At 38.7% G+C, this 13,369-nt stretch overlaps 1 protein-coding gene across 1 annotated transcript; it reads left to right on the top strand.

The window, feature by feature from the left end:
* The first annotated feature begins 914 nt into the window (after nt 1-914).
* LOC145267200 (leucine-rich repeat-containing protein 51-like) lies at nt 915-2,704 on the top strand. Its single transcript, XM_080123265.1, has one exon. The coding sequence runs from the start codon at nt 1,151-1,153 to the stop codon at nt 1,730-1,732; it is 582 nt and encodes a 193-aa protein (XP_079979391.1). The 5' UTR covers nt 915-1,150; the 3' UTR covers nt 1,733-2,704.
* Nucleotides 2,705-13,369: the final 10,665 nt, after the last annotated feature.

Raw genomic sequence — 13,369 nt, 5'->3', positions numbered from 1 at the left:
TTTGTGAATTTATGAACTTATTATTTTACGTGTGTTATTATATATCATGCTTTTCTTTTTCAGGGGTGGCGTAATAGATGAATAGAGAAATGTTGCCAATATTAGGGGGCATGGGATATTAAAAAAGCAACAACAAAAAAAAAGCATATTTACGACAAATGTAGGCAAGTAATATATATATATATATATATATATATATATATATGCACACATAATTTATATAAATACGTATATTCAAAGCTATATATATATATATATGTGTGTGTGTATATATATGTGTGTGTGTGTGCGTGTGTGTATATATAATATATATTATATAGACGACGTAGTAGCCTCGTAGGAGATGTCCTTTTCTCCTCCTTGCAACCTCTATCTCACAGAAGAGATGTTGCGAGTTTGTCTCTGATGTATCGTTATTTTCATGGAAAGTGTTCAACTGAGCTTCAATCTTTGGTCCCCCCTCGCCAAACTTTCACAAGAAACACTCGTCTAGCTGTAAACACTATCAATAATTTCCCCCACTCTTTATCTGTGGCTAAACCTAAACGTAGATTCCATGAACAAAGCTTCTTTCTTAGAACTGCACGCCTGTGGAATTGTCTTCCGTTTTCCTGCTTTCCGGCTGACTACAATATGGTTTTGTTCAAGTCTAAAGTAAATAAGTTCTTGATGAGCCGTTCCATATAAGTTATTAAATTTACCAAATTTTCATTACTAATGATTACTATATTGACCAATTTCTACTGTACACTCTTTAACCCTTATCCTTGAGTGGCCTCTGGGCCTTGATAATGTGGTGATGCCTTTGTAAAAAAAAAAAAAAAAAAAAAAAGATATATATATATGCGCGAATTGAATGGAAGCGTCTTTCGCGCATGCGTCAAAAGAAACCACTAATTTTTCATGAATGAAAACAGAAAGCAGTTCAAACTAAGCGTTTCGTGCGTAACTACGCGCATTCAGCGGAAGTGTTCACTGTTCGTGCGTTAAAACGCAGGCTTCAGAACGCCAGATACGTAGGAGGAGTCGGGGGTTCTTATGGCCTCCATCAACGTTAATAAAACCTGAAAATAAATAAATTTTACCCCCCACACACACACACACGCACACAAAAAAAAAGAGGACTATCTTTCTCTTTTTTTTCTCGAAGATGAAGCCGAAAAAACACATAACTTCAAAGATAAAAGCGTCACTGACAAAAGAAGAAGTGCTGGATTTTTCATTCTGTGCCATTAAAGATATGGAACATGTACTGGAAACAATGTCAAACAAAGAGGACGTCATCGCGGATGAAGATAATCAACCCAGGAAGCTGGAGAAGTCTCATAGCCGTTCGTTGTTGCTAAACAACAATGCTTTGGTTGAAATCGTCCATCTACCAATTACCCTCAGTGCGGTCCTCGTCAACCCTTGCCTCCTCGCATGGCTCGATCTTTCTTTTAACCGCATCATGCTGCTGCCGAAGGAGGTCTTCCAGCCGTTAACCTCACTCAAGATTCTCTACCTCCACGGTAACAATATAGACCGTATAGAAACTGTCTATAACCTCAGAGTACTAAACCGCAGCCTGTTGAAACTTACTCTACATGGCAACCCGATCAAGGACGTTAAAAACTACAGGTTGGTCTTGATAAGCATAATGAATCAGGTGAAAGAGATAGATTTCAGTGTTGTCAGCGAAACGGAACGGACGATGTCTAGCGCTTTGATAAAATCCAGAAAAGGAACCTAATTAAAAGCGAACTATCTTTTAGCATAAAATCATTGTGACTTCAGAATTCGTGTGATGTTGGATTATTATTTTAAGAGTTATTCACAAAATGTTTCGACAGATCTAACCTCCGACTTTCTTTAACTGTATGGTACCAAACTGCGTAATCTGCGCGAACTTTCGAACGAAACTCTGTATTTAATCTACGGGGGGTAGCATGCTCTCGTTCCGCCAGCCATGTAATTAGCAATTGTATTTTCAGTGCTCTTCGCACTGAGGATTGAACTCTGAACCGGCAGAAGATTTTAAGATGCTTATCCACCGTGCTATTTTTTCAAAAATATTTTCAAGTTAAATTCAAGGTTCACAATAATTCTTTTTTTCTTTTTTCTTTCTTTCTTTATTTTTTTATATTAGATAGAAGTATAGAAAGAATAATTACAAAACACTTCCTTCCTCATGTTAAGAACGGTTTTTAAAATAATAACGTTGCAAATCTCCGAGTTCGACAAAAGGATTCCCGGGTTAGACAAGATACACCTGAAAGTCGGAGGTTACAACGACGGAAACGTTGTGAAAATTACTCTCACAATATGAGCAGTAATCCGAATAATTGAAATAAATACGATTTTTCAATCCGCGTCTTAACAATTCAAAAAAAGCTTCAGAACTCGTAAAAAAAGAAGAAATGCATAATTTACATAAAACGCACTAGAACAAACTACTCTACCGAAACTCTACTTTTAACGTGCGGTACTAAACCACAACTTGTTGAAGCTGACTATCTATGGTAACCCAATCAAGAACATTAAGAACTACAATTTGGTCATGATAAGCATAGAGAGTCAGATGGCAGAGATAGAGTTTAGCGTTGTCAGCGAAACAGAACGGATGATGTCCAGTGCTTTGATAAAATCCAGAAAAATAACCTGCACCTAATCAAAAGCGAACTAATCAAAGAATTAAGAATAAAATCATCAAGACTTCAGGATTAATAGGTTTTATTTGGATCATTCGAAGAACTAAGTATGCAATGAGTGAAATGAATCACGAGCAACACCTGATTCATGAAAAATTTCAACAAGAGCCATTGATTATTCATTTTATTTGGATTTTTCGCAATACTGTTCTCATCCTGAGTTTTATTTACAAAACGTTTCGGTCGATGTAGCCTCCGACGTTCGGGTGTATCTTGTAGAATTCGGAAATCTTTGTGTCGAAATTGGAAATCTTTATGTCGAACTCGGGAATCTGCACGTAATTTCGAACGCAATGAGCCCTGGCGCAGTAAATAGAGTACTTGCTAAAATTCAGTTGCAAAAGTTAAACTCTTCTAGAAGTTGAAGGTTCAATCTTCAATGTGTATAACAGACAAAATACAATTGCGATTTATTTAATGCTTTTGCCCAGTCATGTCTGACAAAACAAAATCATGCTATCCTCGTCATCATCTTTATTTTTAGTATTTACTAGCATTTCAGCCCGGCGTTGCCCAAGTGTTTGGAGGTGTATGTTAAGCAAAAAAAAAAAAAAAAAAGCGGTCATTTTTTTTAAACTTTGACCCCTATTATGCCCCCCTTAACATTTATTGTTTTGGGCTCAAATCAAGTTATTAAGTTAGATCCATGTCCAAGGAAAATATATCTAAAGTTTTAAGTGTTTAGATCCAAAATTGTCGGAGGAGTTTGATACAGTTCTCAAAGGTCAAATCGTTAACAGCCAAATTTCTGGCCGAAAACGGATTACAAAGATTTTCCCAAATCTCAGTACCCTGTATATCAAATTTCGAGTCTGTAGACTTAAAATTGACAGAGTTATTGCGTTTGAAAATGTACACACACAGACACACACACAGACACGTTCACTTTTATATATACATAGATAGATTTTATTCGCTAAGTTCTTGCTAAATCTATTTAAAATTTTATTATTTAAAGGGAGATAATTTTGTCGTGAGGAAAAATGACAAAGATATATATATATATATATATATATATATAGAGAGAGAGAGAGAGAGAGAAAGAGAGAGAGAGAGCGAGAGAGAGAGAGACTTAGAGGCTCGACGTTTCGCCCGTTTTATGCAGGCTTTCTTAGGAGGGATGGTCAATGATAAGATGGCCTAATGTTTAGGGCTATATATACTAACAGGGAGGAGTCTTTATGTAAATTAAACATTTGCATACATATATACACTTTATGATGGTTGTCAAAAAGAAAAAAAATTATATAAAAGAAATTAAGATGTGAGTATTTAGGTTTATCCTGTATCTAAGTTGTTCTCCTTGATAATGATTTTTGACAGATAGGAAGAAATATGGAATAAACCTTTTCTCTGCTTAATAGTATTAGTAGATTGACAGATGAGAGCAGATTCAATTGCACATGTGTTGATTTATTGTGTTTTAGGAAAATCGCATTATTAAAGTTTAAATGGTGATCATTCTCCGTAATGTAACAGAAAATAACATAAAGTGCATTATTATCTTTCACATGTCTTTTGTGTTCATATAACCTTTTATTAAGATCGCGTTTTTTTTTGTTTGTTTGTTTTTGTTTTTTTGCCGCAATCAAGGCAGAGTATGGATTTAAAAGACAAATTGTCCAAAGCCGTGTTAGTCTACAGACTCATGATTTGACATAATGGGTATTGAGATTTGTCAAAATCTTTTTAATCGAGTTTCGGCCAGAAATGTATCTGTCAAAGGGTCAAAATTCAACTTTTTGACATTTGAAAACTCTACCAATTTGGGGTCTAAACACTTGAAATGTTCGATGCAGGTTCCTTAGATATGGATCAAACTTTTTAATTTGTATTTGAACCCAAAACAATAAATGTTAAGGGAACAAAATTGGGGTCAAAGCTTTTAAAAATGTGATCTCTGCAGTCTCTACCAAATTACTCTGGAGAATTTTGGTCTAAGCATTTTAAATTTTACATTAAGTGTATTCAGATATTGAGCAAGATTTTAATCGATTTTTGAAAGATTTCACCTTTGTGCTCTTTAGCTAACTATTCAGCTAATTCTGGGTCTAAACATTTGAAATTTTACATAAAGGGTATTCAGACATGCAGCAAATTTTTTAATCAGTTTTTGGGCAAGAATTTGGCTGCCAAGAGATTAAGATTAAAAAAGCTTACATTTGCAGACTCTACCAAACTCCTCCGCCAATTTGGGGTCTAAACACTTGAAATTTTAGATGTAGGTTACCTGGATAAGAGTCAAACTTTTTAATATATATATATATATATATATATATATATATATATATATATATATATATATATATATATAGGGTGGTCACAAAGTCTGACTACATTATGTAGCCAGACTTTGTGAGCACCGTGTAGATTATGTAGCCAGACTTTATGGGCTCGTTGGCCGTATGGTTTGTTCCTTGCTAATAGAGTCAGATGGTTTTGTGGCCAGGCTCGAATCTCCCAACCAGCTGTAATCATAACTCCCTGCATTGATAGATTTCTGAAAGGATGAAACATTAATGTCCATAGGTATTAAAAAAATTATCATAGTAATAATTTTATATATATATATATATATATATATATATATATATATATATATATACAGGGTGCACATAAAGTCTGACTACATAATGTAGTCAGACTTTGTGGGCACCCTGTATACATACATATGCACATAAAGTTGTGAACAGTACATGGGGTTCGAGTAAAGCCGGGCTGAACTGGTAAAAATAATAATAATAATCAGCTGCGTTTTAAGTTCTATCGCAAATTAACTAATAAAAATGATTATATACATTTCTACTCCCACCACAATGATAAAGTGAAAAAAGGTATTATAATTTGCTTTTATCCTAAGAATTTTTCAGCAAGGCACATATAAATGGAGAAATTGATTACATAGAACGCACCTTTAAAAATTTGCAACACCCTCAAAAAAACGCAAAAAGAAAGGCTCTAAAAAAAATTACTGCAACCGGAATCAAGACTGCCCCCAAAATGACCAAACACATAGCAGAAAATTAATCCCAGCCACCAAAGAATAATACGAGCGCCATTTACAAAAATTCTAAACAGAATCGGCATTCAAATATCACAAAAATAAAACGTCCTCAACAATCAGATATCTAACTCGTAAATCTGTATCTAACAATAATACTAAAATATACTCTATTCCCTGCCTCGATTGCGGAGCATTTGTTATTTCCTGCACACGAGTACAAACACCGTCGGCTGCTTCCTTTGATCGACCACGTGCTATAGTTTTCTCCCCTTTTTTGTGGCACTTTAATAAAATCTGCCTGAAAAGAAAACAAGAACAGAAAACTCAAAAGTTCACACAATAAAACATGAATAGTTAACTCCAAATAAAATGTCTTAGCGTATAAGCTTGGCTCGAGGACGTTCCCCTCAATATATTCCTTGTACTTGGATATTTGTACTCGGATTCTCCTCCTGCCCCGATACTCTGGCAGTAATTTAATACCTGCACATTAAAGTTCTGTGCATGAGAACTTTTCTGCTTCATCCTTGTTGGGGAGCAGTACGACCCACATCGCGAAGCTCCTCTGGTGTATATACTTGGTGGGTATATTCAGTTTTTGGAGGAGCTCAGCCATTTCCTCTTTTTTCATCCCCTTGAGTTGATTTGCCCGGATGTCCGAAGTGATGAAGGATAGGATTTTGTCCTCCATCACCTCCCAGTCCCCAGGTATTGGCTTGAGGACATTCCCCTCAATATATTCCTTGTACTTGGTAAGGTACAAGTCTTTATATTCCTGTGGGGAGAGTCTTTGATCAGCGGTTTTACCCCATGCAGATCTCTCTGATGTCTTGGGCGAGGGGTCTTTTGTGGAGTTAAAAGATCGTTCCGCTGTCTTGGAGGTGTTTTCTGATACAAGTTTCCCTTTAGGGGTTGATTCTTTCATACTTTGATTGGGTGTGTCCAGTACTGCTCCCTTATTTGGGGAGCTTCCCTTTGGGGGCGCATCCCCCTTCATAATGTCTCTTGAGGCAGCTACCTCCTTGCCAGTGTTCATTTCTGGGCTGTGTGCCTCTTCTTTTTGGGGGGAGCTGCCCTCGTGGGGAGCTTCTCCCCCGGTAATGTCTTTTGGGACTGCTGCCCCTTGGTTAGGAGGATCTCGTGGGTGTGCCGCCTCAGTTTGGTAATTTTCTCCCTCTTTGGGGGAGCTTCCCTTGTGGGGAGCTTCTCCATGGGCACTGTCTTTTGGGGCTGCTGCCTTTGCTTTCGTGTTTTCCGGGCGGTACGCCTCTTTGGTTTTGAGTGTTGCTCCCCCATGTGGGGAGTCGTACTTTGGGGGAGTTATCATTTCCTTGCCTGGTGTTGTTTTCTCTCTTCCTGTATCTGTGGTTTCCATGGTCAGTCAATGTGTATGGTAAAATCCGAGAAAAAAAAATTCACTGTTTTGACTGACGTTGAGACGGCATCCAAAGTGGGGAGCCGACTTTGCCGCCAAAAAGAAGTGGAGCCAAAGGCAGCAAGAGGGGAGATAGAACTGAGAGAGGGAGTGGGAAGTTAGTGGAGGGAAGAGAGAAAGTGTTTCCAACCCTCCCTCGCGGGAAGGTCGTAAATTATCAGCTCAGATCCCCCCGTGAGGGGGTAGAGCAGAGAAAGACAGACAAAGTGGGGGTGCAGACAGAACGCAACCCAAAAAGCTTGTCAGGTGTTCTGGGCACGAGAATGTGTCGCCAGAACAGCACTGCCTTGCACGATGTAGGTATCAGAACAGATGGTATTTATTTGCTCCCCCACCGAGCAAATTAGGCACAAGGCCAATTTTTAATGTGAGGAGTGAAGGGAGGGGGAAGGGAAAGAGGGGACCAGCTCCCGAGAGGTGGGAAATGGGAGCTGGTTAAAGGTCAGGCATGTGGGGTTGCCCCCACATCTGGTCTTTGCTAGTCATAGCTAGTCATAGCTAGTCATAGCTTGCAGCATCTGCCGGAACAGATACTACACTTTGAACTTGTCCCGAAGGCCAAGCTGAGACATGGGGAGGCAAATTCGGCCCTGCGCGGAATGGCTCTGCCTGGCGGCTCAGCTACCAACATATCTGCATTCGCCAATGATGGCACGATCTTCGTGTTAGGCTTCAGAGACATTGAGGTCGTGTCGGAGGCACTCGCACCGTACGAAAGAATCACGGGGCCCAAGATAAACCGCAGCAAGTCGTTAGGACTGCGGTTCGGCACCTGGAGTGGCAACGCAAACCTCCCGGCGCCCTTCAGCTGGACAGATGGCCCAGTCCGGATCCTCGCCGTGTGGTTCAGACCGAGTCTCCAGCTTGACAAGAATTGGTTGGAGGTACGGTCAAAGGTGGAGGCTACAGTCAATTCGTGGCTTCCTAGGAAACTTTCCTTAAAGGGTAGAGCTGAGGCGTGCGCCACTTATGTCTTTCCTCTCATCCTTTACCGACTGGCCATACTGCCCCTGCCTGCACAACACCTAAAAGCTCTTGTGGAACTCTTGTCCTCGCTTCTTTGGGACAGAGGAAGACACTGGGTGAGCAGACAGGTCTGTATTCAATGTCCATGTGAGGGGGACTTGGTAATGCCGAACTTGAAGTGTCATCGAGATGCTGAGAGGCTGGCCTTCCTGAGCCACTATATGCAAGATGACCAACCATTGACCCCCGTGGTTACTGCCGCCTTCCCCGACCTCGTTCTCGACCCTTCCATCGAGAGCCGTCGCAGGCCGCGGGGAGAATCTGCCTACATGAAAGAGTGCCGAGCCGTACTAAAACGACTACCAAGGTCCAGCGACCTTGTGACTGCTACCCGTAGGGAACTCCACAGGGATCTAGTGAAGGGAGCCGCCAACGACCCGCTATGCGCACGTTTGGGTTGGCAGCAGAGTGAGATCCACTCCGTGTGGAGCTGGGCGCCAGGTTCGAGTCATCTGAACAATTCGGAGTTCTCTCTGACCTGGCGACTGGCCCAAAATGCACTTCCACTCAACAACATACAATGCAGTTCCGGGTTTTTGGAGTCGCCTGATTGTCCCCGTTGTGGGACAACGGCTGTAGAAACTACTGATCACGTTTTCTTCGATTGCCGCGAACTCCGCCAGTACTGATTGTATGTCAGCGAAGTGACGGCTCGCATCAATCCTGAGCATCCTCGCCCAATTACCGTATCCAATGTTGTGGACAACGTGAGGCAGCCGTGGGACTGGGAAAGACAAATGGTCTACATTACAATCCTGGCCGTGGCGAGAATGGTGATTTGGACGTCGCGTCTGCAAGGTTGCCGGGGGGGTGTTGTCTTTTTCTGATCAAGATCTGATCGCTTCTACCGTTTAGCCCCTAGCATAGGGAAAATAATAATCAGAGAACAAAATATCAAAACAGATCCTGGCTAACCGTTTTTCCTTAAATATTTCAACAAAATGAATAAGTTTACAGAAAAAAAAAAGTGTACATATTTATTTAACGTATTTTTAAAAGTGTATATATATACACATTGAATAACCACACCTTCCCATACACACACATGTTTGTCCTTCCCGACATGGGTAGGATTCAAAAACTGTTCTCTTTTTCGTATGATGTATGACTTTTTCTTTTCTTGCATTTTTACTTCAATATCCTGAAGATGTCCTCTGAAATAAGGACGAAACCTTGATTATTTTAATAATTTCATTCGGTTTTTCTATTTTTCTCAAAACATATATATATATATATATATATATATATATATATATATATATATATATATATATATATATATATATATATATATTACAATTATTTATATATACATACGTGTGGAAAGCAACTATTTAAGTCGCCTGGCGAGGACTTCTGGTTTTAACCAACCATTTGTACAGTATCGGGACCATGTAAATTTGTTTATAATAATAATACATGCATATGTGTATATACATATATGTATATATAGATACATATATACAACTATATATATATATATATATATATATATACGTCTATATATATATGTAATAATGACCTTGTCTGTCTGTCTGTCTGTGGAACGGTCTCTACCAATCTAGTCTTACACGTTTTGGTCTACAGACTTGAAACTTAATATATAGAAATTTAGACCGTTGGAATAAATTTGATATTTTGTAAAAATAGCTTGTTAAATATTATAGTATTCCCCTCCTCCCACCGCGAAAAGATGTGATACAATGTCAGAAGTTGAGTTGAGGATTGGAAAGCTAGTGCACAAGAAAAGATGCACTCTCCCTCATAAAAATGCCTGAGGAGCCCTGTCGACATACACCGGTAGAGGGGCCTTAGGTTTTTCATTTACTTAAGAGATAACATGTACTTTACGCCAGCTTTCCCCGCTCCTATGTCACGCGTTGGGAAAGCTCAACTCACGCACACACGGTCATAAATACTAACACACAACCCATTAACAGGTCGTTTGCTCATCGAGAAGATATATATATATATATATATATATATATATATATATATATATATATATATATATATATATATATATATATATATATATGAAATACCTGACGTCACAAAATGTGCTATGGTTTCCAAAATTATTTTGAAAAGCTACTATTTCTCATTTATAACGTCATTCCTTTTCTAAGAAAGATATTTCTTTCTTTCTTGTAATAAGTATTCATTTTTGTTGTTATTTTTGTTTTGTTTTTGTTTTTTTTGTTTTTGTTTTTTTGTTGTTGTTTTTTTTTTTGTTTTTGATTTTTTGTTGTTATGTTTTTTTTGTTTCTGTTTTTTTTTTGTTTTTGTTTTTTTTGTTTTTGTTTTTTGTTGTTATGTTTTGGTTGTTGTCTTTGTTTTCGTTTTTTTTTTCTTGTTTTTTTTTCTTGTTTTTTGTTTTTATTGTTTGTATTTTTTTGTTGTTTGTTCATTTGTTTTATTTGTTATTTAGACAAAACGCTCGACTCACTAACAAACCTCTGATTTCAGCGAGATTTATGAGTTTCCAGGCCAGTCTTGGCCATTCATTGATGCATCGGCCTCGGGGCGCAATCGGTCTTTGTGTTACACTGTTACAGTGTCGTTGGATGCTACGATACTGCTGCTGCTGCTGCTGCTGCTGCTGCTGCTGATGATGATGATGATGATGATGATGATGATGATGATGATGATGATTTTTAACATAGGAGTCACCACTTATCAAGGCTCGGAGGCCACTCGAGGATAAGGGTTAATGAGTGTACAGTAATCAATGGGACAATATCGTAGTAATCGTTAGTAATGGAAATTTGGTAAATTGGATTACTTAAGGAGAACGGCTGATCAAGAATTTGTTTATGTTAGACTTGAAGACGACCAAATTGTAATCAGCTGGAAAGGAAGCAAACGGAGGAAAGTTCCACAGGTTTGCAGTTCTAAGAAAGAATCTTTGTTCATGGAATTTACGTTTAGGTTTAGGCACAGATAAAGAGTGGAGGAAATTATTGATAATGGTTACAGTTAGGAGAGTATTTATCGTGAAAGATTTACGTGAGGGGACCATAGATTGGAGATCAGACGAGCACTTGCCATGAAAATAACGATAAAGCAGGGACAGACTCGCAACGTGGGAAAGAGGCTGAAGGGAAGAGAAAAGAGCATCTCTCCACAAGGTTACATAGTCTATTTTGAACTCTATCAAGGCAGGATAAGTCTTTCCAGCAGCTCCTGTCCAGATGTGGCAATAGTACTCCATCATTGGACGTGCCTGGCTCTTATATAGGTAGAAAATTGCATCAGCAGTGAAATATCTACTGGAGCGGTAGAAGGATCCTACCATGTTCCCAGCGACCTTCACAATGGATTTGATATGTGCGTTCCATTTCAAATCAGAAGTAAAGGTTGGACTCACAAGTTTGTCAAAACACGGAGCCTCCCCAAGGTGAGAGTCATTCATTCCAATTGATGCCAGACGGCGATCAGAGCATTGATGATGTAAACATAGAAGCTTGGTTTTAGATGCACTAAAATTAACTAGTCACCTCTTTCCTCATTGTACCACGTGCCCAAAATCAAAGTAAGCAGAATCAGGAAGAATTTGGTCATTTACGGTCTTTGATGTGTTACCAGAGATGGTAGTGTCGTCAGCATACATGTCTACGATTGATCTTAGGATGTAATTTTGGAGATCATTGATGTAGATCAGGAAGAAAGTTGGGTTCAGAATGGACCCCTGAGGGGCTCCGGCATTAATACGGTGAGCTTCTGATTTCTGCCCATCAACCACTACTCTTATGAACCTACCGGAGAGGAATGATTTAATAACCTATCAGAGAGATTTAATAACTGAGAAGACTTTTCCAGCTATACCGTAGCTGGAGATTTTGTGGAGTAGACCTTTATGCAATACCCTATCAAAAGGCCTTTAATATGTCAATAGCAATTACTCTAGAAACAAAACCAGCCACCTCTATCCCCATTGTACCACGTGACCAAGATCAGAGGAGAGAGAATCAGAGAGAACTTGGTCATTTATGCCCTTTGAAGTGTTGCCATAGATAGTAGTTTGTCAGCATAAATGTCTATGAATGATCTTAGGATGTGATTTGGGAGATCATTGATGTAGATCAGAAAGAGAGTTGGGCCCAGGATGGACCCCTGAGGAACTCCAACAATAATACTGTGTGCTTCTGATTTCTGCCCATCAACCACTACTCTTATGAAACTATCAGCTAGAAATGATTTAATAATTGAAAAGACATTTCCAGCTATACCGTAGCTGGAGATGTTGTGGAGTAGATCTTTATGCCATACTCTATTAAAGGCCTTTGATATGTCTAGAGCAATTGCCTTGGAAAGGAAGCCTCTGTCAAAAGATTCACTAATCCTATGCAATATAACCATTAGCATATTTGCTGTTGATCTAGCAGAATGGAAACCATATTGCATGTCACTAAGGAGGTTATTTTGCTGAGGTGGTTGACTACTTCTCTATTTAATACAGATTCCAGCAACTTACTCAACACACAGGAGACTTATTGGTCTGTACTGACCGATCATCTGAATTTTTAAATACGAGGCATGAACCTATCAGAGAGATTTAATAACTGAGAAGACCTTTCCAGCTATACCGTAGCTGGAGATTTTGTGGAGTAGACCTTTATGCTATACCCTATCAAAAGGCCTTTAATATGTCAATAGCAATTACTCTAGAAACAAAACCTGATGGTGATGGCGGTGACGATGTTGATGATAGTGGTGACAATAATGATGAAAAAAAGAGCATTATTAGAAAAGATTGTTATGATATAAATGTAAAACGCACTCACATATTTGTGGATATTGATTAAGAAGAAACTTGTTTTCTTTCATAATTTCTGTTGGCATAAAAAAAGAACACTAACTGAATGCCCTGTATTTAAGAATTCAGGTGAAAAGTCATCTCCCTCTCAGTACAGACCAATAAGTCTCCTCTGTGTCATGAGTAAGTTGTTGGAATCCATATTAAATAAAGAAGTAGTCAACCACCTCAACAGAAATAACCTTTTTAGTGACACCCAATATGGTTTCCGTTCTGCAAGATCTGCAGATGTGCTAACAGTTATATCTCATAAGATTAAGGAATCTCTTGACAAAGGCTTCCTTTCTAGGGCAATTGCTCTTGACATATCAAAGGCCTTCGACAAGGTATGGCATAAAGGCCTACTTCACAAGATTTCCAGCTACGGTATCACTGGTAATGTTTTCTCAATCATT

Source organism: Euprymna scolopes, chromosome 42, assembly GCF_053919585.1.
Source record: "Euprymna scolopes isolate OS-2025 chromosome 42, ASM5391958v1, whole genome shotgun sequence".
Taxonomy (NCBI): Eukaryota; Metazoa; Mollusca; class Cephalopoda; order Sepiida; family Sepiolidae; genus Euprymna; species Euprymna scolopes.
This window is presented reverse-complemented; position numbering and strand designations above follow the sequence as displayed.